A 14,410-nucleotide genomic window follows, 5' to 3' on the forward strand; every position below is an offset into this window, starting at 1 on the left:
ACGTGTTTGAAAATGTGTTCACAGGATCTAAATATCTGAGCCATATACATTCAAGCTTATTCCTTCTATTTTTCAACAGTTTTTTTTGTTATTGTTGTTGAATGATCAACCTTGCTCCAGAACCACGAAGAACAGTGGCAATGGATAAACATTAGCTTTTCCTCCAGAATGATTTTCATCTTCCACTAGGGAGAAGAAGATAAAATTCTTTTCATAAGCATAGCCTCTAGAGACTGATGATTTTTGACTGCCCTGCTTTCCCTTTGGGATTTATTAAATATAATTTACAACCACAGTAATTTATTATCAAGTTTAAATCAACTTCCTTAACACTTTCATGCCTTTTTCATTTTGAATACCAGGTCACTTCTACATCAAACTGATTTATTCTAAACTGTCCTCATTGAAAATACGTGAATGAAGGCCTTACGGCAAATAAAAATCCTCAGTGAACTCCTCCTCCTAGCACATCCTGGGTATGCCTGCTCCACTGATTAGGCTGCCGATGGGTGGGGCAATCTCAACTAAGGATGATGTGGTATTTACTGTTTCTTGCCCAGCTGAGACAAGGACAGGCTCACGCCATAGGCAGAGGAGGGCTAGGAGACAGGCTAAGCAGGGGTCTAACATTTTTTTTTAAGTTTATTTATTTTTATCTTTTTGTCTGCGTTGAGTCTTTGTTGCTGTGCACGGGCTTTTCTCTAGCTGTGGAGAGCGGGGGCTACTCTTCACTGCAGTGCACGGGCTTCTCATTGGGTGGCTTCTCTTGTTGTGGAGCACGGGCTCTAGATGCGCGGGCTTCAGTAGTTGTGGCTCACGGGCTCAGTAGTTGTGGCTCACGGGCTCTAGAGCGCAGGCTCAGTAGTTGTGGCACACGGGCTTAGTTGCTCCGCAGCATGTGGGATCTTCCCGGACAGGGCTCGAACTCATGTCCCCTGCATCAGCAGGTGGATTCTTAACCCCTGCACCACCAGGGAAGCCCCAGGGGTCTAACATTTTTGCTGTACAAAATTCATTGATCCATGTAGTGGTGGGAGGCCAGAGGAGGGGTTATTGGGAAGAGAAACAACCAAATGTGGAGTTTAGAGCAGGGGTCCGCGACCCCTGGGGCACAGACCGATACCGGTCCGCGGCCTGTTAGGAACCGGGCCGCACGGCAGGAGGTGAGCGGCAGGCCAGCGAGCGAAGCTTCATCTTCGGCTCCCCATCGCTCGTGTCACCACCTGAACCATCCCTCACCCCCCGCCCCCCACCCCGTCCGTGGAAAAACTGTCTTCCACAAAACCGGTCCCTGGTGCCAAAAAGGATGGGGATCGCTGGTTTAGAGGACGGGCAAACGCAAGTCCAAGCCCCAAGTCCAGTCACCCAATGGCAAAAGCAGGACTGGCCATTAGGCACCTGCCAGCACCTCAGGTCAGAGGGTTGGCATGTGCCCTGTGAGATGGGCAAGGGCTCAGATGTGTGTCCTTCAAAATGAGCAGAGTGCAAACTGCAAACCACGGCTGGCACACAAGGAGGGCTTACAGCCTCCTGGTCAATTCCCAGCCACAACAATGCACACTTGCAAAACAGAACACACTTCCCAAAATGTCTAGAGCTATACAATCTAACTGAACAACCAAACTCCACGTTGACAAAAACAAAACAAACAGAATCTCTGGCTAACAGAATTTGGCAAGCAGCAGGGATTCATTCAGAGGAGGAATACTTTTTAGAAAACTTTATTCCCATTGGACTTTAATGGGCCGTGAAGTGAGATTTTCATTGTAAGGATGACTATGGTAACAAAAGATAAGGATAGGAGGAATATTACGCATTCATTATTTATAAACATCATTTTCTCCCCCTCTGCTTCCAAAGGTCAACATTCCTCATTAATTCTGCTGAACAGAAGCATACAATATCCCAATTAGGTACCCAAAAATAATTTAAACAAAAAGAGTAAACCACCACCACAATAGTACTTTTGGGGTATAAAGTATTTTTATATACAACATTATCAAATCTAACTTCCCAACAATTTCATGAGATAGGTATAGTTATTCCCAGCTTGTAGATAAGGAAACTTAAGATATATTCTAAGTTTAGAGAGATTCCTTTACTATTAAGTGGCAGAGCTATAATCCAAGTTACTGTGACTAATTCTAAGACTAGAATTCTTTCCCTTAGGGAAAAAAAGCTGCCTGAATGAAACCGTGTACCTCTAAGAGTGGGAAAGATATTATAGATCACTCCATCCTTTCACATCATCAGCGAACAAGTCAGCATGATACCAGGGTAGTGCGAGTGAGGATGCAGGTGTGGGAAATCAGGATGCTATATAAGCTCTACATAGTCTTTTATTGAAAGCAGCACACACTGCCACAGATTAATAAGGGTCTCCGGGTTAGGTAAGTGAAAAGGAAAAAAACGACAAATCATCTTTTATTATTATAATTATTGGGTGAAAAAAAACAGTAGTATCAACAGCCACACTCTGGATTGTATCTGTGTGGGAAGAGGTGATGCCACCCTAAGTAGTTCCAGAAAACACACACACACATGCATGCACACTCCCAAGAACCTTCTACCAGGTAAGACCAAACTGACCCTCACTCCATATGGCCAAATAGCTCAGTCTCTCCTAGGATTGTGTGTACAAAGCACACAAGGTGTTCCCACCACCTGATTTTGCCATAAATGACTACCCAATAAAATAAACACTAATGATTAACATTTGCTCCCTGGAAGTCACTGAACAAGAAAAAGATAATCCCCGAATAGCCTCTGCATACAGAGCACTGACTTTTCCTAAGCTCTCCAAAGAAGATTTAAAATGATTTGCCATTATGATTTAGTCTTGGAACTAAAAGATACACATGACACTGAAGAGGTCAGTTCCTGGGTTGAAATGTTTACTAATCACATGGGTATTTTGGTCCAAAGCTTTTCCTGAAAATATCTGTTTTTAACTAGCCTTTGCTTTTGAAACACCTGGAGTATGAAGAGTAACCAAACTCTCTTGATTCTAGGTATCTGGAATTGGCTTTATTATAGGACCAGTTATTATGTACCAGGTTCTCTGCTAGGCACTGGTAATACACAGGCCATCAGGGAAGGAAGGCAAATAAATTAAGACCTCAAAGAGGGGACTTGCCTGGTGGCGCACTGGTTAAAAATACGCCTGCCAACGCAGGCGACATGGGTTCGAACCCTGGTCCAGGAAGATCCCACATGCTGTAGAGCAACTAAGCCCGTGCGCCACAACTACTGAGGCTGCGCTCTAGAGCCCGCGAGCCATAACTACTGAGCGTGTGTGCCACAACTACTGAAGCCTGCACACCTAGCGCCCGTGCTCCACAACAAGAGAAGCCACCACAATGAGAAGCCCACGCACCGCAACAAAGAGTAGCCCCCACTCCCCGCAACTAGAGAAAGCCCACACGCAACAACGAAGACCCAACGCAGCCAAAATTAATTAATTAATTAAAAAAAGAAAAAAGACCTCAAAGACAATTGGGAGTTTAAACAGATCAGATGAGAACTATCAGGGCTGTGAGGAACTGCAGGGCTCAAATCCCAGAGAGAAGGGAAGCCCAGAGAGACGAGCCTATTTTCCCAGAGGTCTATTGATTCCAATGGCAGCAGCTATAATGCTGAGAAGCTGAAAAGAACTTTGCATAGACTTATAGACCAAGGAAGAAAAACCTGGAGCTCGGCGCCCTACAAGGAAGAAAAGTCATGGAAAACCCCTAGACTGTTCGTTGGTACCCTGAAGAACTATACCCAACTAGCCCTCACAGGGACTGAAGCTCAGCTTCAAATCATCTCAATTCGTGATTGGAATAAGCTAATATGAAATAGAAGTTTCCAGAAGCAAAGGTAAGTCCACTCTAGAGAAAGATCCCACTATCCAGATCTCAAATAATCACCACAGTTTTTCTTAAACAACATCTGGTACTCAATCAAAAATAGCAAGGCATGTGAGAAAACAAGATGTGACCAAAATTCAAGAACAACAGACAACAGAAGCAGATCAACAGAGTGACCAGATATGAGAGTTGTCAGATACAGACTTTAATATATGATGACTAAATGCAAACTAGTATATCTCGAATGGATAAACAAGGTCCCACTGTATAGCACAGGGAACTATATTCAGTATCCTGTGATAAACCATAACAGAAATGAATATGAAAAAGAATGTGTATATTTATGTGTAACTGAATCACTCTGCTGTACAGCAGAAGTTAACACAACACTGTAAATCAACTGTACTTCACCAAAATAAATTTTAATATACATATACAATGACTAAAAAACCACAGTGAGATAGCACTATACACTGACCAGAATAGCTTAAATTAAAAATACTGACAAATATCAAGTGTTGACTAGTTTTTGTTCTTGTTCTTTAGCTAAAAGAAATATAGTAAATACAATATACTGTCAATATACGTTAAATCAAAATGGTCGATATCATAGGTATCTGTTATGCTATTTTCTGTACTTGTCCAAATTTTTGTAACATTTCATAATTAAATGTTGAAAGAAGAAGAAAAAGCTGTGGCCATTGAGAGATCAGCAAGGGCTAAATTATTTTAGCCTTCAGAAGTCATGTTCAAGAGTTTGTACTTTATTTTAAACAGAGGAGTGACAGCATTAAGTGTGTCCTCTATAAAGATCATTACAGCTGCAGTAGAGCAGAAAGAGTGACTGCAGGGAGCCCAGCTGGGAAGCTGATGCAGTAATGCAGATGAGAGACAGGCAGTGGCTCTACGAATGAAGGAGAGCTGTGAAGATTTCAATGAAAGAGTCTGAGTTTGCAAGGGAGTTGGGATTTAGTTCTCAAAACTGTTGAATTTTATCCCAGTCAAATAAGGAAGCAAATGAGGCCTCTGTGACAGAGAATAAACCTACAAGGAGAATGATTTATAGACCAAAGACAACATCTGAGATAGAGCCCGGGACTGGGGAAAACAAGAAAAATATGGATTTTTCTGTAAATCCTTAGAAGAAACACAAGCAATTATAAAACTGAAACCAATAAGCACTCAGCTCAACAACAGATGGTCAGAGAGATACATTCACAACTTGCCAGCATTTTGAAGCCTCGTGCACCCCCTTCCAAACATGCAGATGCTTTAATCTGAGGGGGAAAAAAATTCTATTTCTGATTCTGACAGCAAACGCCAAGTCACATCTTGCCAGTAGAGAATGGCGTCTCCCAACCACAAACCCACTGAGAACTTCACAACCTTATTCTCATTTTGGAGAGATGGGTTGTCTTTGACCACTACTTCCACCAGTCCTGCCAGAAAGTACAAGGAAAACAAGGAGGAAATGACAGTTTCCGAAAAACTCAGCTTTTTCATCTGCCCCCAAGAAAGTAGATTTCTGTCTCTAGATTATTCATGAGCAATCCACGTGTTATTCTGTGAAGAAAAATCAAGCATATCACACAAATTTATCCCCGTATTCTGAAAAATGGCCCGAGGCAGAGTCTGACAATTTCTTCAATTACTCTGAGCTGTTCAACACTCTACTGAGAAGAGATCAAAGAATTAATTTTCTTTATCACTACCTTTCATGCCTTTTCAAGAGGTTAAGGTTTAAAATTAAACATATTAAGTTCCCAGTCTAGCTAGTTTGGGTATAAATATAGATTCTTGGATCTGACTTATGAATGTCTAGTTTGCTAGAGATAGGATTTTTAAATGGTATTTTCCCCCCAATCTGTTTACACAAGAAATATTCAGTCATGTTCTTTTTAAAGGAAGTACTTCCCACCCACATGCCCAGTTTTTGTAGCATCTCAATTTTTGTATATTCTGCTGGGAGAGCTTGGTTTTAGAGGCACAGTAGTCCACTAACTGCAGTCAACATTCCTCCCATGCCAGAAAAGGTAAAACTTAAACATGGTTGTCTCAATTCCCAAGGTTTATGATGCACTGAACTGTGGAGTTCATACTGTGGAGTTCAGCAAATAATCATGAAATGACTCAACTTCCTGATTCAACATTCACCCAGAAAACATCCTTTCTCATTTTCTCCAAACAATGCTCTTCAATCAAAATTTCAACCAATGAAAACTCAGGCAATTAGCTGGATGATAAATACCATCTACCGGATCTCACTAGTTATTAATAAACATTAATGCATCTTGCATACTTATTTATATATCTCACTTTGATCACATTTATGAGGCTGAAATAATTTCTAAAGTTATAGACAGATTCCCTCAAATCATTAATACCATTGCAATCCAGCAGCATATGAAATGTCCATAGACATGTCTACACAATGCTTTAAGGTTGAAATGAGAGACAAGTGCTTAGTATCCCTTTGGGGAAATTCCAAGATTAACGTCAATAGAAAAGAAATACCCGAAACACATGAAATTGCTGCCACAGCCTGCCCAGGGGATGGATGTAACCTCTTCACAATACATACTCTGAGACTGATACTCACTGGGTTAATGATCGTTTCTTCAACAGAATGGTGAATGGTCCACCAGTCTGAAGTCCACTCCCAGGCATTCCCTACTATATTGTATAAGCCGTAACCATTGGGAGGAAAGGCGTCAACCTAAAAATTAAAAAAAGGGGGAAATGTCAAAGTACTCATCTTGTCTAGAAAACCTCTTTGGTACAAACATGTACAAAGAACTCTTACTTTAAAGTATGAATATTAATTCTCATTCCAACAGTGAAAATACAATCTGGCCAATGTAGAAACAAAGATATTCTTCAGCTTTGAGCTCTCAAAGGGAGTTTAGAAACCTAAGAAGAGTTCACATTACATAGTAGGACAGTCAATGAAATTATTCCTAATAGAGAGACTAGTACTGGTCATAAGTCAAATCTGTATCTGACTGGGGAGTGAGGGGTAAACCATCTTCAGACCTTCAAAAGCATAACAGAAACACCATATTAGACCCGGTATCAGTCTTGTCATCAGAGCTGAGCTCTGCTGGCCATGATGTCTTTTTAGCACTGAGAGACCCCAAGCCGATTCTATCCTCTCCACCAGCCCCTTCCAACTCACCAGCTTATCTTTACGCCTCAGTCGTTATCATCGCAACACTGAGGGGACTTGTTTTTATAAAGAAAATGTGAATTCATTACCGAGCGTATTTGTAATACATAGAGGGTTTGCAATCTCTGGCACGTGGAAGTATGAGGTAAGCTGCACAGGCTCTTCAGCAAGTAGTTTGATCACATTTCAAAGGCAGACCAGACAGTCTGCCACATAATACTGTCACAGACATGGTACCAAAGTGCAACACTTGTGTAAGAAGGAGGGTGGGGAGGAGGAGAGAAAAATCTTTGACTGAATAGTAAATATGTACAGAACAGTTATGCTATTTTAGGGACGCAAAATTTTTCCTAACATATTGTAATAGAAATTCTCATACATGAAGAAAACTTTTATTTTTTAAATGAAAAAAATACTGTTATCTTTGGGGTTCTTTTTTTTAAAGTATTTTTTTAAATCCATGTTTTTTTTCCCAATTAATGAGATAGAACTAAAAGGAATACCATTCACTTCTACTTGGCTTCAGAAGGTTTTAGACTGACACATAAATATGGAAGCATCTCACACTTGGGCAATTCAGAGCACTTCAAAGTTATGAAGCTACTCCGAAAAAAAAACTTAATCCAGGCGAGGTGGAAAGCTGAAAACGTTTACCACTCTGCTTCCTCACTCAGCATTCATTATGGAAACAGTGGTACCTATTCATTGCTTCATTCAGTAATTCCATGAGTGTCGAATGAAAGCAGGAAGGGTTTGATGACATAGACATGAATGAGCTTTAATGAGGGAGAAAGGAGGAGGATACCAAAAATTAAAAATCCAATCCTGAAAGGCAGGGTGGGATGAGTAAGGTAAGATAATGAAAGAAAAGGTGCAGGAACTCCCAAGAGGGAGAGATTTCGGGCTGAAGGTGAACCCTCTTCAACAAAGGTAGAAGTGCCTTGTGGGAATTGAGGTCAGAGTTCAAAAGACAGAGAGACAGTAAAGGAGGAAAGGCCAGAGGATACAATGTCCTTTCAAGAATTTGGAGATGATCAGGAACAGCAAGACAGAATAACAGCTGAAAGAGAAGGAAGGAAAAGGAGAAAATAAGTTGTTTCAGGGAAAGAAGGGAAGGAGCAAGGGACGCGAGAGCAAGTGAGATGGAACGAACGTTCTGGAAGAAGGAATCATTTCTCAGGCTCAGAGAGCAGACGAGTGGAGGGGCTCTCAGGTCAGTCAGCCTGAGGTCCCCTTTATGTGCCAACACGCAGCAACCACTGGGCAAGCAAGTTAGCCTATCTGGACCGGTTAAACCATAACATGAGGAAATAAGAGTATCTACTCAAAGGTTTGAGGGGTTTTCCCTCTTTAAACAAAATGACGTTTAAGTGAGGTAAAATCAGGAGGTCACCACCCCCAAAATTACCACGAGAGTATAAAAATTTTAAACGCTCATGGTTAAATTAATCACACCAACCAAAGCTTCCTTCCAGAAAGCTCATTAAAAGACAAATGTACATGAGAAATACTTCAAACATGCTTATTTTCAGGTGAATGAGCTGATAGGCATGAAAACCAAAACATACTAACAACTGTACAACAGAGGCCTAACCAAATACAAATCCAATTCTTCAAATTCACTGTGGTCAGAATAGTCTGCTCAGTTTACAACCAGAGTGAAAATAATAAAATACATAAAATAGCAGGGGAGGGAGCTATTTCACTGCAGTCCATCCTATCATTAAAGTTCAATTCCTGCTCTCAACTGACCAGGGCCTGTGGACACAACAAGGCAGCTACGGAGGACTTGAGATAATTCTCTGAGTAAACAGTCCCAATTTAAAGGTATAGATCTCGTCAAGTCTCATTCCAAACACAGGTGGAAGTGGCCTCTGTATAACTTGCTGCTTTTTTTCTCCACGGGTCCTGTTTCTCCAATTGATTATTTGCGGGCTCCTGGTAACTGTTCTAATTTTGTCTTAGGAACTTCTATGGCAACTTCTTCAGGTAAGTTCTGTTGAATATACTCCAAACAGACATCTGTTGAACCCACAGTTAAATGTTCCAACTCGAAATATCTGTAAAGTATCCTTATTTTATACGGAAACTGGTGTTTTCTGAAAAGGTGCACTGACTTGAGAATAAATGACTATTTTCCTTGGAGGCTCATGTGCTTAAATAATGACAAGAAATTCTGTAGCCATTAAGTGCTGTAAAATATTCATAACTGTCCAGTACAGCTGCTCATGGCCTTTTATGAACACTGGCAGGCGCTAGTATAATTTGTGTGGTCCACCAGAAGCCCATGCCGTAGGCCTCAAGGCTAAGGGCAGTGGCCCTACTTCACACAGACTCCCATTGAAGAGGGACCTCCAGGCTGCCGAGGCCCTTCCCAAACCACGTGATGGCCACTGTGCAGCTTCTGCACCAACTATCATCTTTCCTGGGGTGTCATGAGCAACCTCATCCGGCACCTTATTCTGTTCATCCTGCAGCACGGTTCTGCCAACAAAAGGTGGCCCATGAGATACTGGCTGGGCTTCTTACCCAGGAAATGGTTGAGAACAGGTTGAGATAGTTTAGACCCCAAGGTCTCTAATCACTCATTTTACTGACTAAAAAATTATGCACCCATGAGAGCACAAGCTATCTTGAAGGAAACTTGAGAAGAATCAACTTCTAGATGGCCTGATTAGCCTTTTGCCTGTTGAATAATACATCCAGTTCCCACTGGTTTGTGTCGGTACCTTTATCATATACCTAACTCATATATATAGAATTTTAGAAGCACACACATATGCACCTATGTGCCTATTTAAGGGCAACATATTCTCATGCAACTTTTTTTTTTACATTAACTCTGCAAAAAAAAAAAACAACTATATGGCTCAAAATATTTTAAAAGTTCTCATAGGTCAAGTGTCTCCTAACCCTTCATCTTTTCCAGTGTCTCAGTCTTTCTCACTTGTTTATTATTTCAGTTGAAATTCTGGAATCATTTGGTCATGTTCCAAATAACATATGTGTGCTACATTCATAAATAAATTTTGGAAGAATCATATTTGTCTGAAACAAAAATACAAATATTTTAAAAAGGACAACTGTTTGAAAGATTGTTGAAAGAAAATTATTCTCTGTAACAACAAACCCAGTAAGGTGCTACTTCCTCGCCACAAGACATCTTTCCTGACTGTGTTAAGAGAAAACGACACATATCCTTTTCAAACTCTTCCAAAATATAGCAGAGGGAGGAACATTCCCAAATTCATTCTATGAGGCCACCAGCACCCTGATACCAACACCAGACAAAGATGTCACAAAGAAAGAAAACTACAGGCCAGTATCACTGATGAACACAGATGCAAAAATCCTCAACAAAATACTAGCAAACAGAATCCAACACCACATTAAAAGGATCATGCACCATGATCAAGTGGGGTTTATCCCAGGAATGCAAGGATTCTTCAATATATGCAAATCAGTCAATGTGATAAACCATATTAACTAACTGAAGGATAAAAACCATACGATCATCACAATAGATGCAGAAAAAGCTTTCGACAAAATTCAACACTGATTTATGATAAAAACCCTCCACAAAGTAGGCATAGATGGAACTTTCTTTAACATAATAAAGGCCATATATGACAAACCCACAGCCATCATCGTTCTCAATGATGAAAACCTGAAACCATTTCCACTAAGATCAGGAACAAGACAAGGTTGCCCACTCTCACCACTCTTATTCAACATAGTTTTGGAAGTTTTAGCCACAGCAATCAGAGAAGAAAAAGAAATAAAAAAAATAAAAATAAAATCGGAAAAGAAGTAAAGCTGTCACTGCTTGCAGATGACATGATACTATACATAAAGAATCCTAAAGACACTACCAGAAAACTACTCAAGCTAATCAATGAATTTGGTAAAGTAGCAGGATACAAAATTAATGCACAGAAATCTCTTGCATTTCTATACACTAATGATGAAAAATCTGAAAGTGAAATCAAGAAAACACTCCCATTTACCACTGCAACAAAAAGAATAAAATACCTAGGAATACGGGCTTCCCTGGTGGCGCAGTGGTTGGGAGTCCGCCTGCCGATGCAGGGGACATGGGTTCGTGCCCCGGTCCGGGAAGATCCCACATGCCACGGAGCGGCTGGGCCCGTGAGCCATGGCCGCTGAGCCTGCGCGTCCGGAGTCTGTGCTCCGCAATGGGAGAGGCCACAACAGTGAGAGGCCCGCGTACTGCAAAAAAAAAAAAAAAAAAACCTGGGAATAAACCTACCTAAGGAGACAAAAGACCTGTACGCCGAAAACTATAAGACACTGATGAAAGAAATTAAAGATGACACAAACAGATGAAGAGATATACCATGTTTTTGGATTGGAAGAATCAACATTGTGAAAATGACTATACTACCCAAAGCAATCTAGAGATTCAGTGCAATCCCTATCAAACTACCAATGGCATTTTTGACAGAACTAGAACAAAAAATTTCACAATTTGTATGGAAACACAGAAGACCCTGAATAGCCAAAGCAATCTTGAGAAAGAAAAATAGAGCTGGAGGAATCAGGTTCCTGGACTTCAGACTATACTACAAAGCTACAGTAATCAAGACAGTATGGTACTGGCACAAAAACAGAAAGATAGATCAATGGAACAGGATAGAAAGCCCACACATACACCTATGCACCTATGGTCACCTTATTTTTGATAAAGGAGGTAAGAATATACAATGGAGAAAAGACAGCCCCTTCAATAAGTGGTGCTGGGAAAACTGGACAGCTACATGTAAAAGAATGAAATTAGAACACTCCCTAACACCATACACAAAAATAAACTCCAAATGGATTAAAGACCTAAATGTAAGGCCAGAAACTATCAAACTCTTAGAGGAAAACAAAGGCAAAACACTCTATGACATAAATCACAACAATATCCTTTTTGACCCACGTCTTAGAGAAATGGAAATAAAAACAAAAATAAACAAATGGGACCTAATGAAACTTAAAAGCTTTTGCAAAGGAAAACATAAACAAGAAGAAAAGGCAACCCTCAGAGTGGGAGAAAATATATGCAAATGAAGCAACTGACAAAGGATTAATCTCCAAAATTTACAAGCAGCTCATGCAGCTCAATAACAAAAAACCAAACAACCCAATCCAAAAATGGGCAGAAGACCTAAATAGACATTTCTCCAAAGAATATATACAGACTGCCAACAAACACATGAAAGAATGCTGAACATCCCTAATCATTAGAGAAATGCAAATCAAAACTACAATGAGGTATCACCTCACACCAGTCAGAATGGCCATCATCAAAAAATCTACAAACAGGCGGATGAGGGGAAGATGGCGGAAGAGTAAGACGCAGAGATCACCTTCCTCCCCACAGATACACCAGAAATACATCTACACATGAAACAACTCCTACAGAACACCTACTGAACGATAGCAGAAGACCTCAGACCTCCCAAAAGGCAAGAAAGTCCCCACGTACCTGGGTAGGGAAAAAGAATAAACAGAGGTAAAAGGATAGGGACGGGACCTACACCAGTGGGAGGGAGCCGTGAAGGAGGAAAGCTTTCCACACACTAGGAAGCCCCTTCGTGGGTGGAGACTGTGGGTGGCGGAGGGGGAAAGCTTCGGAAACATGGAGGAGAGCACAGCAACAGGGATGCCGAGGGCAAAGCAGAGAGATTCCCGCAGAGGATAGGGGCCGACCAGCACTTACCAGGCCGACAGGCTTGTCTGTTCACCCGCCGGGGCGGGCGGGGCTGGGAGCTGAGGCTCGGGCTTCGGTCGGAGCGCAGGGAGAGGACTGGGGTTGGCGGCGTGAACACAGCCTGCAGGGGATTAGTGCACCACGGCTAGCCGGGAGGGAGTCCGGAGAAAAGTCTGGACCTGCCTAAGAGGCAAGAGACTTTTTCTTCCCTCTTTGTTTCCTGGTGCGCAAGGAGAGGGGATTAAGAGCGCTGCTTAAAGGAGCTCCAGAGACGGGCGCGAGCCGGGGCTAAAAGCGCGGACCCCAGAGACACGCATGAGACGCTAAGGCTGCTGCTGCCGCCACCAAGAAGCCTGTGTGCGAGCACAGGTTACGCTCCACACCCCCCTTCCGGGGAGCCTGTGCAGCCCGCCACTGCCAGGGTCCTGGGATCCAGGGACAACTTCCCCGGGAGAACGCACAGCGCGCCTCAGGCTGGTGCGACGTCACGCCAGCCTCTGCCCCCGCGGGCTCGCCCCGCACTCCGTACCCCTCTCTTCCCCCCGGCCTGAGTGAGCCAGAGTCCCCGAAGCAGCTGCTCTTTTAACCCCGTCCTGTCTGAGCGAAGAACTGATGCCCTCCGGCCACCTACAGGCAGAGGCGGGGCCAAATCCAAAGCTGAGCCACGGGTGCTGTGAGAACAAAGAAAACAAAGGGAAATCTCTCCCAGCAGCCTCAGAAGCAGTGGATTAAAACTCCACAATCAACTTGATGTACCCTGCATCTGTGGAGTACATGAATAGACTACAAATCATCCCAGATTGAGGAGGTGGACTTTGAGAGCAAGATTTATTACTTTTTCCCCTTTTCCTCTTTTTGTGAGTATGTATATGCTTCTGTGTGAGTTTTGTCTGTATAGCTTTGCTTCCACCATTTATCCTAGGGTTCTATCCGTCCATTTTTTTTTTCTTTTTAATAAAAATTTTTTTCTTAACAATTATTTTTTATTTTAATAACTTTATTTAATCTTACTTTATTTTATCTTCTTTCTTTCTTTCTTTCTTTCCTTCCTTCCCTCCTTCCTCCCTCCCTCCCTCCCTCCCTCCATCCCTTCTTTCTTCCTTTCTTTCTTCCTTTCTTTGTGTCTTTCTTTCTGCCTTTCATTCTTTCTACTTTTTGTCCCTTTTATTCTGAGCCGTGTGGATGAAAGGCTCTTGGTGCTGCAGCCAGAAGTCAGTGCTGTGCATCTGAGGTGGGAGAGCCAACTTCAGGACAGTGGTCCACAAGAGACCTCCCAGCTCCACGTAATATCAAACAGCAAAAATCTCCCAGAGATCTCCATCTCTACACCAGCACCCAGCTTCACACAACAACCAACAGGCTACAGTGCTGGACACCCTATGCCAAACAACTAGCAAAACAGGAACACAACCCCACCCATTAGCAGAGAGGCTGCCTAAAATCATACTAAGTCCACAGACACCCCAAAACACACCACCAGACGTGGACCTGCCCACCAGAAAGACAAGATCCAGCCTCATCCACCAGAACACAGGCACTAGTCCCCTCCACCAGGAAGCTTACACAACCCACTGAAACAACTTTAGCCACTGGGGACAGACACCAAAAACAACAGGAACTACGAACCCGCAGCCTGCAAAAAGGAGACCCCAAGACCCCAAAAACAGTAAGATAAGA

General features: G+C 42.3%; 1 protein-coding gene across 4 annotated transcripts in view; it reads right to left on the reverse strand.

The window, feature by feature from the left end:
• SUMF1 (sulfatase modifying factor 1) overlaps positions 1-14,410 on the reverse strand; it is a 111,695-nt gene that overhangs the window by 33,805 nt on the left and 63,480 nt on the right. For 3 of the 4 annotated variants that reach the window (XM_067755264.1, XM_067755261.1, XM_067755262.1), the window contains one exon: positions 6,451-6,567. The exons of the other annotated variant lie outside the window; for it this stretch is intronic. In XM_067755264.1, the coding sequence (XP_067611365.1) occupies positions 6,451-6,567 (117 nt within the window). The remainder of the gene's footprint in view (positions 1-6,450; positions 6,568-14,410) is intronic. 4 annotated transcript variants of the gene reach the window in all.

Source organism: Pseudorca crassidens, chromosome 10, assembly GCF_039906515.1.
Source record: "Pseudorca crassidens isolate mPseCra1 chromosome 10, mPseCra1.hap1, whole genome shotgun sequence".
NCBI classification, from domain to species: domain Eukaryota; kingdom Metazoa; phylum Chordata; class Mammalia; order Artiodactyla; family Delphinidae; genus Pseudorca; species Pseudorca crassidens.